Source organism: Coffea eugenioides, chromosome 2 (assembly GCF_003713205.1).
Source record: "Coffea eugenioides isolate CCC68of chromosome 2, Ceug_1.0, whole genome shotgun sequence".
Taxonomy (NCBI): Eukaryota; Viridiplantae; Streptophyta; class Magnoliopsida; order Gentianales; family Rubiaceae; genus Coffea; species Coffea eugenioides.
In genome coordinates, this window is record NC_040036.1 from 2849796 (window position 1) to 2865702 (window position 15907).

Below are 15907 nucleotides of genomic sequence, written 5' to 3' on the forward strand. Positions count from 1 at the left end.
TGGGGAAGTATCACTGGGAGTACTTATTGTTGAAGAAGAATTTGCGTGTCAGATTTTCTACACGTTTCTACTACAGTAATAGTACCAATTAACAAAAGTCATCCTCACCTTTAGCGCTTTGTTATTACCATCATTCAACTGAACTCCCTTCCCCTTATTAATGCACAACTATTGATATGCTATTTACATGTGGGAAAAGACTACCATCACCATTGGGATGATCATCGGGATCTCTGCAACTTAATTGGAGTTGCAGTATTGTGGTTCCTCCAAAAAAAAAAAAAAAAAAAAATTGCAATGTGGTCCCCTACGTACCAAATCTTTGTTCAACGCATTAACGAAAAAGACGAGCTCAATCTAAGCGTCACTGTAGGAAACTGCATCTGGTATATATTTCATTGGCAGCGTACGTTCCCATCTGGTCATTAATTTGGAATGTTTTCACCTAATGTTATCTGCAAGAACTTGTTCCTCCCATTTGGAGCTTGCTACCTAAGAGCATTATTTGTTAAAAGGTTACAGCAGGCTTTCTATTTTTATATATATATATATGTATACTATTGCCAGAAATCCCTTGATCGACAATTCTCCGCTGCTAAGACCGAAGATCCATGGTGAACAACTCTGCCAACTTCAACAGCACAAGCAGAAGATACTTATTAACTTGGCCAACAGGGCAGACTAGTTCAATACAGTTGATGAAAGCACGTTTATAACCAAGATGACTGGCAATCTCTGACGATACATATAAACTCCCAATCTTCTCTGTTGTAGTTTACACATTTTCTGAAGTACCATCCTTCACATAATTCCCAAAATACATGGGTACATCTTTGCTGGCTCTCGCATTTTTTCCAATGCTTCAATCAGGAAACTTGGGGCAACCCCTCCCCTAAAAAAAAAAAAAAAAAAAAAAACCAAGGATCTACATTTACAACCACGGCAATAACAAATTATGAAGCCAGACTGACTAGCTCGAACTTGACAAGGTATAGAGGCCACAACCACACATTTTAGAAGAATCAGTGTTTTGAGATTTGACGACATCCATCCTTGCTGCCACGATGAACCGCTATCCTACAATCAAAATTTTATTGCCAGAGAAGAAGGCAGGTGTCATCAACCAGTCAAGCGTTAATTTCTGCATTACATCGATGCTCCCTGCTGCAGCTCCTTCTGCCCCAAAACATGCTTGAACAGGTTGCCTTTCCCAATCTCACAGCCTCCAATTTGTCTGAATCAACTGATGCGGATTGTGAGGGAGTAGGAGAATCTCCTTGCGTTTGATTTTCTCCAGCTTCAAAATTAGGGCAAGGCCCATCATTGCATGTACACAAAGGAATAGCAACTGAAGGAAATGGACTACAAGTGACAGGACAGAAAAGATCTGATGAAACAGCAACTACACGGTTCTTTCTGATATCCTGTGACCCAGAAGGTGTTGACTGCTCCTGTTCTCGTGGATGTAGCATGCAAGGCGTACATAAGCCCAGAGATAGATGCAATTTACTTTCCTTTGCAGGGGTACCAGGCAGTCTACTGAAAGAGACAATACCATGTCTGCAAAGCGGGCAAGGAATAGAACCAGGTGGACCCAGCAATTCGGAAGGAATGTTGCTTGTCGAGCAAAGATAGAGTGCACATCTAACACAAAGTTCATGCCCACAGCCTAAAAAGTACACACCAGAGGCCAGGTCCAGAATTAATTGATCATGACCAGGAAAAAAAAAATGTTCTCCCTCTACACACGAGTAGCATGCATAAAATACAAGTAACCCAAAAAACTCCAATGTAGTGCATATATATCACAACTACTTTTTTGTGTATAACACATATATTGCTTCAGAGTAGCGCCCCGATCCTTCTTACTGCTAAAATGTCTATAATCACACAAACATAGAGCTGCTTTCCTACATATAGCTAGAAATGTCAAAGTGTTGCAAATTGAGGCATGAATTGCAGTTAGAAAAGGAAAGATTCCAACATCAGTGTAGGACCTACTTCTAAAGACAATTGCAAACATGATATTGCACAAAGACGGACAAAGGGCAATGATGAGAAGGTTTTCCTAATTTCACGTGCAAGCTTTAGCAAATTTATCCCTGGAAATGGTACAAGAATAATAGATTTTCGGAACACAAGAAGAATGACAGAAATCAATGCTCAGAAAAACTTCAAAAATCTCTGGGAAAATTTTTATCATTTTGGCATAAACGTGAGCAACGATCAATACAAAAGCAGAGGTGAAGACCCAAAGGTAGGATGTGCACTCTCATCTTTCAAATAATTGTGGAAACAGGAACTATTTGACTTTTAGTTATGGGGAATCGACTCTTAGAAATTAGAGCTCTTGACTTCTAATCCCCCACCCCTCTTCCTGCTTCTTAAATCCCACTCTTCCCCTGCTTAAAATTTTTTTTTAAAAATCTCATCCTTTAGAGTTGACGGGACAGGAGTTATCTCTATAGGTTAGGTAGGCTATCCATTAGCTAAAACTAGAACAAATCAAACAGCACGCCTTCTATAATGTAAGTGAAAGGGAAATCAAAAGAGAGAGAAAAGACCTTCAGCAGCTACTGAACATGCTCTTTCAAGGCAAACGGCACACGTATCGCCATCATCAGAAGGGGTTGCTGACATCTGCATCCCACACTCTCTGCAAATTTGGCAAATAATCAAGCTAATTGAATTACTTAAAGTTCTTTCTAAGAACTCAAAACCATTCTCATCATTTATCACACAGATCAATTAACTTTTCAAGCATGCTCTGAAATAGTAAAATGCTTGAACTTGTAGAGGAAAACATATACAATAGAAAGGTATTGCCACACATATATTAGAGAACCAAAATTAAAATTTACCACCTTGCAATAAGACCAGTGACCAGTAAACTGATTTTGCAGTACCTCACAAGAAAAAAGTGCAAATTTCAGTAATTACCTTGCTATGTTGAGCACGCTCATCAGAGGAAGTGATAAATAATGAGAAAAGGGGAAAACTGGGATTATTGAATTTGAATTTGGAGTCAAAAGTGGTTCAAGCCAGTGACGACCCCACATTCTGGCAACATCAAGAGGGAGCCAGCTGAAAGAAATCATGTATACATCAAGCAGGGCAACAAAAGAAATGCAAAAGATGGGGAATAATTACTATAAAATGCTCGATGATCTAAAGTAAGAATAATAATACTCAATAAATTACCCATTGCAATTTAATGTCATCCTATTGGCACCCTTTGCAAGGAGGATCTGCAGAAAAAGAAAACCGATCTAAATATAACTAGAGCACCACAAAATAGAGATGGTCAAGGAAGAACTAATCATCACCTGACAACACTTTAAATTCCCCCCACAAGCAGCATAATGCAGAGGAGTGCTTCCAGCTCCTACAAATCAAATGTTTGGCAATACATAAACACCAACCACTAGTAAGAATCACAATGTGGCTGACAATAAGATACATCCCTAACATTATAGGGAGCAAACTACCTATTAAATCCATTGAAGTTCCATAATGAAACGTCACAGCTGAGACACTGGCATGAAGATCAAGAAGCAGCTGTACACAATCAAAATATCCATTCAACGCAGCCATATGGAGTGCAGTAATTCCACCATCAGCAGCTTTATTTACAAACTTCGACAGTGCACTATCAAAAAAAAAACAAATAAATAAATAAATAAACCAGAACAACCACAGTTTGTTGTGTGGAGCTCCTACTAACATGAATTGGTACATTCAGTACATTCTTTGAAGAATACTATTTGCAGAGCCCAGTTAGTTCTGTTTCCTTCTCTAAGGGCTCCATGATCAATATTTTGAACATATACCAACATAATTTTGACAGTGCACCTTCTCATAAGCATAAAAAAGAAGAATAGAAAATAAAAGTCCAAGAACCCCGCTCTTTTTATGTATTTCTTCTTCAAGAACTCCCTTTCATCCCAAGTTGTTACACACATATTAGCAAGAAACCATCATAATCCCACAACTCAGAAATTTCTTCGGTTCAAGAATGGAGAAGAACAGTTGTAGCTTGATCGGTCCCATTAATCTTAAGATACAAAGAAGAAGACTGATGATGTCCTTATAGTAATAAGAAGAAGAAGAAGAAGAAAAAGAAGACAAAAGGAGAACGTTAAGGAGACGCACCTTTGTTCGTGCTTGCTTTTTACAATTGAAACATCGTTTGTATCACCAATTTTTTGAGTTTCCATAGATTCAAAAGGAGCACTTGGTACAAAATCAGCCACAACAAGTCTCATACATCTTACATGCCCATTCACTGCCGCAAAATGAAGAGCTGTCCTCCCACTAAGATAGTCTGCTCTTGTGACCTAAAAAAAAAATGAAGCACATAATTTAGTGGAGTTTAGATAAAAGTTCAGGTAAAAATTCTCAAGATGCAAATGTAAATATTTTTGAAGCCAACCACACCCCCAACCTAATTCCACCTGGCAAAGCTCAGTCTAAGGAGATTCATCAGTTATTTCTCAAATTTTCTTAAGTGCATGTTTGGAAAAGGGGGGCCAGGAAGAGGGTGTGATGGAGAAATTATTCAGCAAAAATGAAAACTCACATTGCATCTAAAGAGAAGAAGAGTTTGAACAACTTCCCAATGGCCATACCGACACGCCTGCATCAATGCCGTCTAAAGCAAAATAACCAGAAGAAATTTAACAGATCCGCCAATTTATCTGATAATATTGGAAAAAAAAAATAGCTATAGCAGCAATCAACTAAAAAGTGTCAATTGGGAAACAAAAAGAAGCAGCAAAATTAGTCAAGATTTAATACCTGACCGCAATAATTTCTCGAATTCGCATCAGCTCCGTTTTCAAGCAACAATGCAACAATCTGAAAATTCCCAAAACGAAGATCAAAGAGGCCAACGCAAAATGCGCCAAATTTTTTTTTTTTTTTTACCAAAATGCACATGATTAACTAGACCACTCGTTAAAATGGTTAATGGATTTTCAATAAAAATGCAAAAAAAGGCTTATAAAATCAAATTGCAGCTAATTAGAAACGAACCTCGTTGTGGCCTTTAGCGGCAGCAAAGTGAAGAGGAGAATTAAGCCCACCAAAAGTTGAATACTTGGCCAGACATGGGTTGCAATCAAGCAACATCTTTGCTTCCACAAAATCGCCGTCCCTGGCCGCCGATACCAACCTCTCACCTGAGGCTGAGCACCCAAAAGAATTCCCCATCCCACCACAGCCCAAAAAGAAAGTCTCAGCTATCTTCTCTTTTTATTTTATTTTATTTTATCTTTTTGAGGAGTATAACTATCAAGAATAAAATGGAAGTTGATGGGTTATGTGTATCAGTACTTGTAAAAATGGTGAGAGATTAGGTCAACTGTCGTTAAACAAAATTTCAAAAAAAGCAAGAATAAAATGGCAAGATGATGACTAACAACAGATACAAAGGGACGAAGAGGGGTTTTCTTTGTTCCTTTATTTATTTATTTATTCCCCTGCAAGGGAGATGATGTGGAAGAAATTTTTTTTTCCTTTTCTTTTTAGATGGGTTATGGATTTTAGGCCACGGGAGTGGGATATGGGGGGAAATTTTCCAGTGGGGATCTTTTTTTTTATTTATTTTTTCTTCTTCTTCCTGGATTTGTAAGTTTGGAATTAGAGGGTTGGAGTGTGGAACACTTTATACCCCCAATGTCGACTATATTGAAGTTGAAGCACCAGTCTATAATTATGACAGCGAAACTGTTTTGCTTTGAGAAAACAAAGAGAGAAGAAAGAGGAGAGAGATGTGGGGGACTCTTGCTGACTGTTGAAATGTGATGCCAATTTTCAAGGCAAACTTTAACTTTTTCGTTTCTTATTGGCTTTTTTATATTAGGAACGAAGAAAGGGGAAAGACATGAAGACTATTATATACTCGTAATTATATATATAGGTAATAATGAAAGAGAAGCAAATAGGTAATTCTTTTACCGGGGGAATCAAAAGCCAAAAAGCCTCTAGCAATCGAAGGCTATGGTCTCGTTGAATTGTTAAATTTAGAAATTTTTATAAATATATATATTATAACAATGATTTAATTTATATAAAATTAAAAAATATATTCACGAAAAATATTTTAAAAATTCTCGAAAAAATGACAATCCATATCTTACCTTCGTTTTCTTATAAAGTGTTGCATTTGATTTGATTTGGTTTGTGTTTTCTTCCTTGAGCTCGGGCCTGCACTTGTCGCCCGTTTGTCTTTTGGTTTGTTGGTCCTTTTCTTTTTCTTTTTTTTTTTGTCCTTTTTGGATAAAACGTTCCAATCAAATACCGCCATCCATGAGAGAAGTCTTTTTTTTTTTTTTTTTTTCCAGCAACAATACATTGTATAACCTACTCTATTCTAATCTATGGGGAGGGGGAGCCTAATGAGGCTTGTGTGTTAGGGACTAGTGGTTGTAAAGACCCAACTAGACCAAGAGAGTGCTATGACACTACCTTTAGATTTTTTTTATTGCAGGTGAGATTTGAACCCTTACTTACAACCCAAGAAGGGACTTAAGTCCCTCCCTGGTGGCCACTGAGCTAAACTCAGTGGTTTATCCATGAGAGAAGTCATCCAACAGAAGTGGTAAGTTACCACTGGTAACATACAATCAGTTAAAATAATATTTTGCTTGTATCATAAACATATTTTTCAACTCATCTTTTTATATTTCCAATCACTTTTTTATCTCACATACATCACATTACAAAAAGTACTACAGTAATAATTCTAAATAATATTTCAAATAATACTTTATTCAAACAAACCCAACCGTATTGACGTACATATGTTTTTGGTCCATTTTTGGGTTTGTTGGTCTTGTTATCACCGGTTAATATAATATAATATGAGTAAATTTTATATACACTAGCAGCGTAAACATTATCATCATTGAATTCATGACATGTATATAAATATTAAATTTAAATTTAAATTTTACATAATTGTCATTCATTCAACGCAAACATGTATATACTATCAGTTTAAAAAGATTAATCTATATAATATACTATATACTTAGATGGATGGACTGATTGGGAGATTGGCTTTTTCATGTGGGATTGACGGCAAATGCGTCCTCTGCATTTGTCTTTCTTATTCCTTTTTTGTATTATTACAAGCCATGGTTGGATTTTGATGTATCCATTGTGTTGATTATCGTCACACTCATCAATTATCAAACCTTTTTCGTGTTTGCAATTTCGTTTTTATTGATTAATATATATATATATATATATTAATGTTTTGTGATAGGGAGCAGCAGAACTGTTGGGTCTAAAGTAATTACCTGACATGTTGCCGGCTTTTGAAGGTTACTCGGGATCTAGGTTTAATTATCGCCCTTCTTACTTTGGTAAGAAAATGTCAGGAAAGTAATTAACTGACATTGCTGCCATCAACTTGAATCTCAGTGACATGGAGAAATCATTACTCATTTTCTTGCTAAAAAAGGTAAAGGAGTCCAATCTGGCTTGGTTCCGGATTGTTTGGGTCTAAAGTAATTACCTGACATTGCAGGTTGAGGTCGGTCCCGGACTTAAAGGTTCTGGGTTCAAATTCGCTGGTTTTTTCTCTTGTTTCTTAAATTTTATCATTTTTTGATTTAAAAAAGTTTTAATCACCTTCGTAGAGTGTGTTTCACAGCGTGCATCATTAGTATTTATATATATATATATATATTGCGAATGCGGATGACAAGGTGACGCCAACCAAGTTACTTTTCTCGGGGATGTTTTATTTTTGTGTACTTTTTTGTTTAATTTAACTGAGCTACTATAAAGTGTATTAACGTTGGATAGATTAGTTGGGATCGGTTCTGATTTTTGAAGAGCGGACAGCGGCCTGGACAACGATTGCCAGCCAAATGGAACTTAAGCGCGTGAAAATACGGCGAAGTGGGATGGAGAGGGGATGCCACCGTCGGGTTGGGTAAAGGGTATGCCCCATAACCCATTCGAGTTGCTTTTCTCAAATGTGAGTTTTTTTTTTTTTTTTTTTTGGGCAACAAAATGTGAGTTTACAAATAGGGGATATTCCACCGTATGTTTTGGATATCATAATACTCATACGCTTTAACGAAAAAATACGAGGAAAAAAAAGGTTACAAATAATGAAGTGCTACGAACGATTATTAGAGTGTCATCAGCAATGCTCATTTCTGTTAACCAATTAAAATCATAATTGAACTTGGTAGATTTAAGACAGCATTATTGTCATTGATTGGTACCTTGACAAACACCATTAACAATTCAACGTTCACGTGAACTTGAGTAAACATGTCTCTAAAAAGGGAAAAAAAAAAACTACTATTCCGAACCAAATCATACAGTTCATCAATTTTCATGTCTCAAAAGGACAAAGTAGGACACTGCACTTCTCTATCCTATGGGCTAAAGCTCAATTGCATATATTTATGATAATATTAAACCTTTTAATCGTGTGTGTATATATATATATATATATATATATTTATATGTGTGCGCGTGTAAACTGCAATGGTAAGAGGGTCATTTCTAGAAATGTATTTCCGGACTAATTACTTGTCAAGTTTAATTTGTGATTCTTTTTTATCAATGAAAATGGTCTGAATAAGATTATGAAACCTATTAATTTCATATCAAAATGCAATCTAAACAGAATTACATTTTTTTTTTTTTTGCTACTCAGGGGGTATCCGGGCTTCGGGTATGCCGGACCCGACTAATCCCCCCGAGACCCGAGAGAAGAGGCTCCATCCCCTCGAACCGGTAATCACTGGAACTCGATCTCTGGTGGGGGGAGAATGGACAACGGTTCCTAAGGAGGCTCTCGTGACCAACCGAACTGTCCAGGAGAGGCCTAAATAGAATTACATGACTCTACTTATTTGTCCAATTGGTTGGCACCATCAGATTGGTCAAAAAAAAACCAACTACCCAGGTCGCAAAGAAGTTTGCCCCGGACAGGTATGAAATTTCTCCTTTATTATATTTCTTTGGAATATGCTGTCACCAAGAAATGGTGACCCAAAGCCGAATTAGCTGAGCTGATGCTGATGAGTGATGACGATCTCTTTTCTTCAGGTTGTATTAAAATATACAGACATAGCGGAGACGATTGACATTCAACAAATGATCCTCCATTATTCAAAGCAATAATTAGTCAATTGTGAGCTGATTGATATTTAAGTTCAAGACGATGCAATAGCAACAAGCTGGAGAGTGGAATGAATGAATTGAACCGAAAGATCCAGGAATGAAAAGGACTTTCAACTTCAAGAATGCAGTAGCTACACCTAAACTATAACATATTATTATCTTCTTCTTCTTCTTTTTTTTCTTGTTGGGAAATACATCTTGACTCGGGAAGTAAACCAGATGATCAATGAAGGAATTAAAGGAATTAAAACCAACCTTCTTTCCCATGCTTTGTCAACCCCAAAACAGCAGCCAAAAATAATAAAAAAAAAAAAATAACCAACGCTCACCTACTAGGAAAATTGGAAAACACGTTTATGACGAGAAAACCTGAGTATGCAACTTTGACAGAAAAAACAGATGATGAAATCCTTCTTGTTAGCTTTCTAAAAGGCTAAACCCACGCTCAATCCCTCAGTTTTTAAACCAACCGAGCACCTCACTACATTTCCTTGAAAAAAAAAAAGAGGGAGAAAATAAAAATAAAATAAAAACAGCAAGTAACCATCGTGTGAAGCAAAGTGAGCACACCAGCAAGCAGGGAAACCTTTGCTACTGCAGGTAGCCACCACAGTGTCGTCTGAGAGTAGATGATGCACCATCAATTCAATTTACATTCCCCAATCCATAACTTCAGGTAAGTGCATGCAAAAAGTGAAAGAGAGCCACTCTTGATGAAAGTCGGCTGCCTCCCCCTCTTAATATCGCTGCAAAGACACCACAAGCCTTGCAACTCCTTCAGAAACGAAGCAAATTACAGAGCAAACTGGGTGAGAAAATAACCAAAAAGCAAATCGCCAGCGGGCACGAGAGATCTTCAAATGTAACCACCAAAACTTTCAAGCAAGCCGTGATGTGATGATACCATTCTATGATTGTAGTTCAACTTAGCCAATACATAAATTAGGTTCTACAGCAGCCTCAGAAAACTTCTGATTTTAGTCAATCCATCACAAACAGTCTGTGACACCCGATCGTTTTTGAGGTACCCAGGAGAGCTTTCTTTAATCGCCACAACTATGTACCAAGCAGCCCAATCAATAACAGTATGTCCTTTTATCCTTTCTAGCAGTCTTCCTATTGAAGCAATAATTGCCCCTTAAGGATGCAACAAATTTGTGATTTTACGTTTTTGAAAGAAAGCTCTCCTTTTTCCTTCATCTAATTAGAGCTATACAATACATCTTTTTTAGGAAGCTAAATAATCCGTGGGTTGTTTTGTTGGCTCATTATTCCCTTTCAAAGACTGCTGAAGTAAACAAAGCTATTAGCAAGGAGAAACAATCTAGCAACACATCAGATTGGCAATGCTTGGAAGTTGGGCTCTATTGCTATTGGTTGAAGATGATTATGGAAAAATATACAATACTTCATAACGAGTAAATGAACAATATGAGAATGACAAAGTTCAGTATTCATTTCATAGCCATATTATTGATTATGGTTGATATTCATTAAACAAGTTGCCAAGCATTTACCACCACTTCACTGCCACAGTGATCTTCTAGGACAATTATGATAATGTACAACCATGCAGCTGACACTTGAAAGATAGGTAGTGGCCGGTGGTAATAACCATCCTTTCCCCAGGCAAATGCCTAGGTTCAAATCCCTCAACGCCCCAACAGAGTAAGTTTGATTCTGTCATTTATTTCACAAACGGTTCCAGAAGGGTCAGACCATTTCCTCCACGGCTGGGGAAGTGGGAAGAAAAGGATAGATGAGAAAACTTGTTCAAGACACCATTCTTCTTCCCAATATACCACCAAGAAAACATTTCCCAGACAATTAAAAAAAAAAAGATTTCTTTGTCCTCCATCAACTCGCCAACACGAGGAAAAACAGTATCTCACCGTTTCCCTCACCTTTTGGTTCCCTTTCTTGCTTTGTCCCGTAAACTCATATAACATAGGAAAGCTGCCTAGAGGAAATAACCTGCGTTTTGGATAAGCAACTACCCAGGTAAGAGGAATCATCTTAGAAAATCTATGTCCCATTTGAAAATATGAGAAGTGAATGCCAGAGATGGCATACGTAATTGTCCAATTATCCTAGAACTGCGTGAATAAGGGTTAGCACAAGAAAAGGGATAGCAAAATAGTATTTTACCTAGATACAATAGTGTGTGTTAGCGATGCAGGGTCAGAAATGTCAGGAGATTTCAATCTTCAGGAGCTCAAGAATAGCATTTTTCATCCCAAACAAACATTAGCCTGTTGAAATCCCCATTGCATTTAGTCTGTCAAACGGTCACCCTCTACACGTACGCTTTTATCATCCTGGTCTGAGTAATCAGAAGCACCATCATCATCTATATCGGAATCTAGATGGGGTTCTGATTCCCCACCATGCTTGCCGTTGTTCTGAGTTGCAAAACCATCGAATCCATTGTCTACAAAGTTTCTCTTGACACCATCCATTTCATAATCCTCTCCGTCCCTCCTATAGGTAACCAATGCTTTGTCCACCTTGGCCTTTCTTGGACTCAACAATATTAACTCAGCCAACTTTCTCCTAGCCAAATACAAATCATTTGGCTCAATCAACTCCCCCTTCTTATAAGCCTCTCTAAGAAAAACTGTATGCAACTTCCCATGATTCCCCCTCGTAGATAAATAAAATATTCCCTGATGCTGAAGCAGAAATTCTTTGAGCTTTTTTGGCAAATCCATAGCCAATCTAAAATGTGCAATCTTCTCCAAAGTTATCTTCTTTTCTATAGTCAAAGACAACAGCTCATGAATCGTTGCAACAGCCCTCTTCTCCATCCTCTTTTGTGCCTCGAGTGACCTCAAATCATACTTGGAGACATCCTCGTAGGGAGACCAATACGGCAACCTCTGCCATTTCCAAACTGCAATCTTATAATACTTTCCAATTTTAAATCCAGGAGGAAAATTAACAAGAAAAGAAAAGCGAATATTCTCTGCATCTGCACCCTTCTCTCTGTACTCTCTTTCCCTGGCACTCTCGATAGCGCATCTAGCCAATTTGGGTTCCTTTTCCACAGTTTCAATGTACTTGTTCCTCGTCTCCACAGCATCAAACAATCTAAAAAATTGCGGATACTTCAAAACTACAGAAAGTTCAAAATCATCGGGAAATCCAAACTCTTTCCTGGCAATCCGGACATGTTCTAAACGGAGGCGACCAGTATTAGAGAGCATTAACAGCTTCCGGAGTCGAATTACCGATTCAGGAACCTGAGCCAAAAGGGCTTGATTTTCTTGCTGAATTTGGAGGTGGGCTTGGCGTGACAGCCTACAGTATAGGATTCTTTGAACAGGATGCTCAAATATTTCGAAAACGTGGGGGAATTTGAGGATAAACCGACCGGCTTCCAACTGTTTGAATCCGATGCGGCGGGAGAGGCCGTCCAATCGAGAAATGGAGAGCATTGAACTGGGTTGGGAGAGAATGAGGTCTTGGAACTTGAGGACTTTGCGGATTTTCTTCTCCACTTCCATGTAATCGTCGAATCCGTGGTCGCGGACTCGTTGCTGCTTCTTGGGTATAGAGGTGGATTGGGACATGGATCGCCATTGGAAAACGTTGTGGATAACTGAGAAAGATTTGAAGGGCGTGGATTCAGATTTCAGGAGTTTAGTCGAGTATCCCAGGAAGGAATGCATTTCGACTCTCTTTCTTTATTTGGGGAGGGTTTAGGGCTTTAGATGAAGCCTGAAGGCTTGGCGGATATGTCGTTAGTGGCGAGGGCCTTTGGAGTCCTTTGATGTCTCATGAGCATTGGTTCGAACAATTGGAAGACATTTAGGACGGGAGTGCGCTAAACACTAGTGTTGTTAGACTCCGGATCGGTCGATTCGACCAGTCCGATCATGAACCGATTTTCTTTCTAAATTAATTTGTAGTACAAAATTCCTTTGGTTAAAACCATCAAAAATTGGTTAAGCTAGTGATCTGGTTCGACTGGTTGACTCGATTCTCAAACTTTTCTTTCTTTTTTTTTTTCCAAATATAATTTGAATTACTTAAATTGTAACACTTTTATTTGTTAATATAAATAAGAAAATGTCATCTATTAAGTGTAAATATCAAAATCACTCATTTTCTTGAATGATCCCTAAATCAAAATGTTTTCATTTCTATGTTCTTATCAATTTAGTATCAGTGATTCCAACTTGCATTAATTTGTTTTAATTTAGATTTTTAAGTAATTTTGGAGAATGGATATATTTTAGCTCCGAATTTACATTTTTATATATAATTAGGTGTATATTTGATTGCAAGTCTAATACTTTTAATATATTTTCTATGGTTGGCCAAATATAACCAATAACTTAATTCTAATATTTTTGAAACTTATAAAAATATAGAATAATTATAATATCATGACAACGTCAACGGATTTTTTAAAACGGTTTGATCGATCCGATTAGTTGACCCCTAATCCAGTAATTTAGTCGAGTCACTATCTGATTCGAGTTTAATAACATTGCTAAATACAGTAGTGCTTTGCAACGCCAGCGCAGGAAGATCAGAAGAACCAAAATGAAAACGTGTTATTGCTTAATACTACTACTATATGTTTTGCATAATATGTTTGAGTTACTGGCTGAGTATATGACGGTGTTAATTCTTTAGTCTTCTGCAAATTCTTTAGAAGACTCAACCTACTAAGCCCATCAACTAGCCTGGGCCTGTCCATATCTTTGAATTTGCAACCCGTCGCGTATTTCTAACACTAAGAGCACGTACTCAAACTAGGCCTATCAATTGAGCCATCTTACATGAGTTTTAATAAACTCAGATTCGACTCATATAATTAATACTACTTTCGAAGTTCATGTTATAAGTTTCAGATTGATAAATGTAAACCTCATACTTGATTCACAAAATATTCGGATTGTAAGTCTAATTTGGAATTAGTTCAAACTCACTTATTGTTCCCTAATTTCCTCAACGGTTTATCTAATTGGTACTCATAGGGCACTTGTTAATATATATTTCAGGTATTATATTTTTAAAAATATAAATTTAATTAGAAAAAATAAATAAACATTAAGGAGAGCAAGCAAGTTTAAATAAGAAAAATATATAAATGCAAGAGAATATAATAATTGTTAGTATGTGTACATATATATAGTAGGTTAGATGAATATTTGGTGTATTAACAGGGCATCCGATTGAAAAAAACCCCTTCCTTAATATAATTACTATAACTATTGAATTCTAAAACTAATTTAACATACATAGAACCACAGTATTAAAACTATACACAAACCAACAATAATTCATTAAAAGGTATATAAACCAATAATTTTCCTATAATAATATATCCAATTAGTTCAAAGTACATGGAAAATAGTAATAAAGCATAATCAACAATTAATACATTTTCAAAGGTTCTCAATTTGTTTGTACTAAAATTTGTCCTTCTGAATCTTTTGATATAATTTGTATATTTAATATTTCTTATATATATATTAATATATTTTAACACATAACTCATAAGTATAAAATATTAGTGTGTGTGTGTGTGTATATATGCTGATTAGAGGGCAAGACCTATTTTGGGTTTGAGCTTAACAAGGTTTAAACTTGACTCATATTTAATTCATGTCTAATATTTAGATCCAAAGTCAATCCAACTCAATAAAAAATCAGGTTCGTGAGTTTACAATTTTTTTTTTCTAATCAAATGGGTCAAACTCGAGCTGTCCCGACCGTTGATAGTCCTAAGTCAAACTCAGCAGCATGGAAGATTCTACGTGGGGGCAGTAGACATCAAACCGGCATATGGTGTCAAAAGTTTTTTTTTTTACCCTTTGGTGAAGCATATCGATCCAAAATTTCAAAGAAGAAAAGAAATGTGACAAATGCTTATCTGGTTTCTTTTCACAACCACTATTTAGAAGTTGGGAAAGCAAGAAAAAGAATTTTCATAGCATCTTTACGTGGAAAATTCTTTTTCCATTTTCCAATTAAAATATTGATTTTTGTGCTGGCACTTTTGTACAAATAAATTACCGTATAAATTTATTGCTCTCTTAGCATTAGGAAAGTTTTTCCATTTAATTTCACTTCTCCAATTACCATTGGGACCTCTTTTAATTAATGCCCATTTAAGACTCATTAGACAAACCTTTAAAATACTAGTCTTATTATGAATAGACTTGAGAGATCCCTTAAAATACTCAGACTCAAATTAGTTTTAAGTAGTACTACCTAATAGGGTTAGAAAAACACTGCCTTAATTAGTGGAAGCAACTGATTCCCATTTCAAGAAAAGTCCAAAAATTAATATATTTAACTTCAATTTGCATGATAAATGAGTTCTTCTTATGGAGATTGCCGTCGTTTGATTTCACCTACATTGATAAATGAGGACTACAACATACAGCCTGGGCCTCGCTATAACCTAATAACCCTATGCCATTACTAGAAGCATTCTTAATGGCAGCGGGTACAACAAGAAGCAGTTGTATGCTGAAGACATTTAACAAAAGATTGTGCTAGTATGAGGTTTGGCTTTGCTAGGATAAACATAGGAGTATTAGTAAGGCCAGCAGATGGAAGAGAAGGAAGTCCCTTGGAGTTGACTCGGATGATCTCGTGATAGCCTAGTTAGGTCTCGAGATCATGTGTTCGAATCACCTCTCTAACGCTTGTGTATTATTAAGAAGCAGGGGGCACAGGTACAGGGAGATTAGTCCAGCAAAGCTGAGATACTCCCTGTGTTGGAAAAAAAAAA

The 15907-nt window shown here is 36.7% G+C and overlaps 2 protein-coding genes across 3 annotated transcripts; both read right to left on the minus strand.

The window, feature by feature from the left end:
* Positions 1 to 615: 615 nt before the first annotated feature.
* Positions 616 to 5507, minus strand: LOC113753970 (E3 ubiquitin-protein ligase XBAT33). Of its 2 annotated transcripts, XM_027298256.1 has the most exons (10): positions 5035 to 5507; positions 4798 to 4857; positions 4580 to 4651; positions 4153 to 4337; positions 3489 to 3649; positions 3327 to 3385; positions 3202 to 3248; positions 2941 to 3084; positions 2565 to 2656; positions 616 to 1669 (listed from the first exon to the last, which is right to left on the minus strand). In XM_027298256.1, the coding sequence occupies exons 1-10, from the start codon at positions 5209 to 5211 to the stop codon at positions 1128 to 1130; spliced, it is 1539 nt and encodes a 512-aa protein (XP_027154057.1). In that variant the 5' UTR covers positions 5212 to 5507; the 3' UTR covers positions 616 to 1127. The 2 variants fall into 2 exon arrangements, with proteins under 2 accessions (XP_027154057.1, XP_027154062.1); XM_027298261.1 differs by lacking the exon at positions 5035 to 5507 and having other exon boundaries at positions 4580 to 4697; positions 4798 to 4845.
* Positions 5508 to 9510: 4003 nt separating this feature from the next.
* On the minus strand, positions 9511 to 12921 carry LOC113760719 (protein ROOT PRIMORDIUM DEFECTIVE 1). Its single transcript, XM_027303401.1, has 2 exons — positions 11302 to 12921; positions 9511 to 11127 (listed from the first exon to the last, which is right to left on the minus strand). The coding sequence occupies exon 1, from the start codon at positions 12822 to 12824 to the stop codon at positions 11427 to 11429; it is 1398 nt and encodes a 465-aa protein (XP_027159202.1). The 5' UTR covers positions 12825 to 12921; the 3' UTR covers positions 9511 to 11127; positions 11302 to 11426.
* Between the last annotated feature and the right edge of the window lie 2986 nt (positions 12922 to 15907).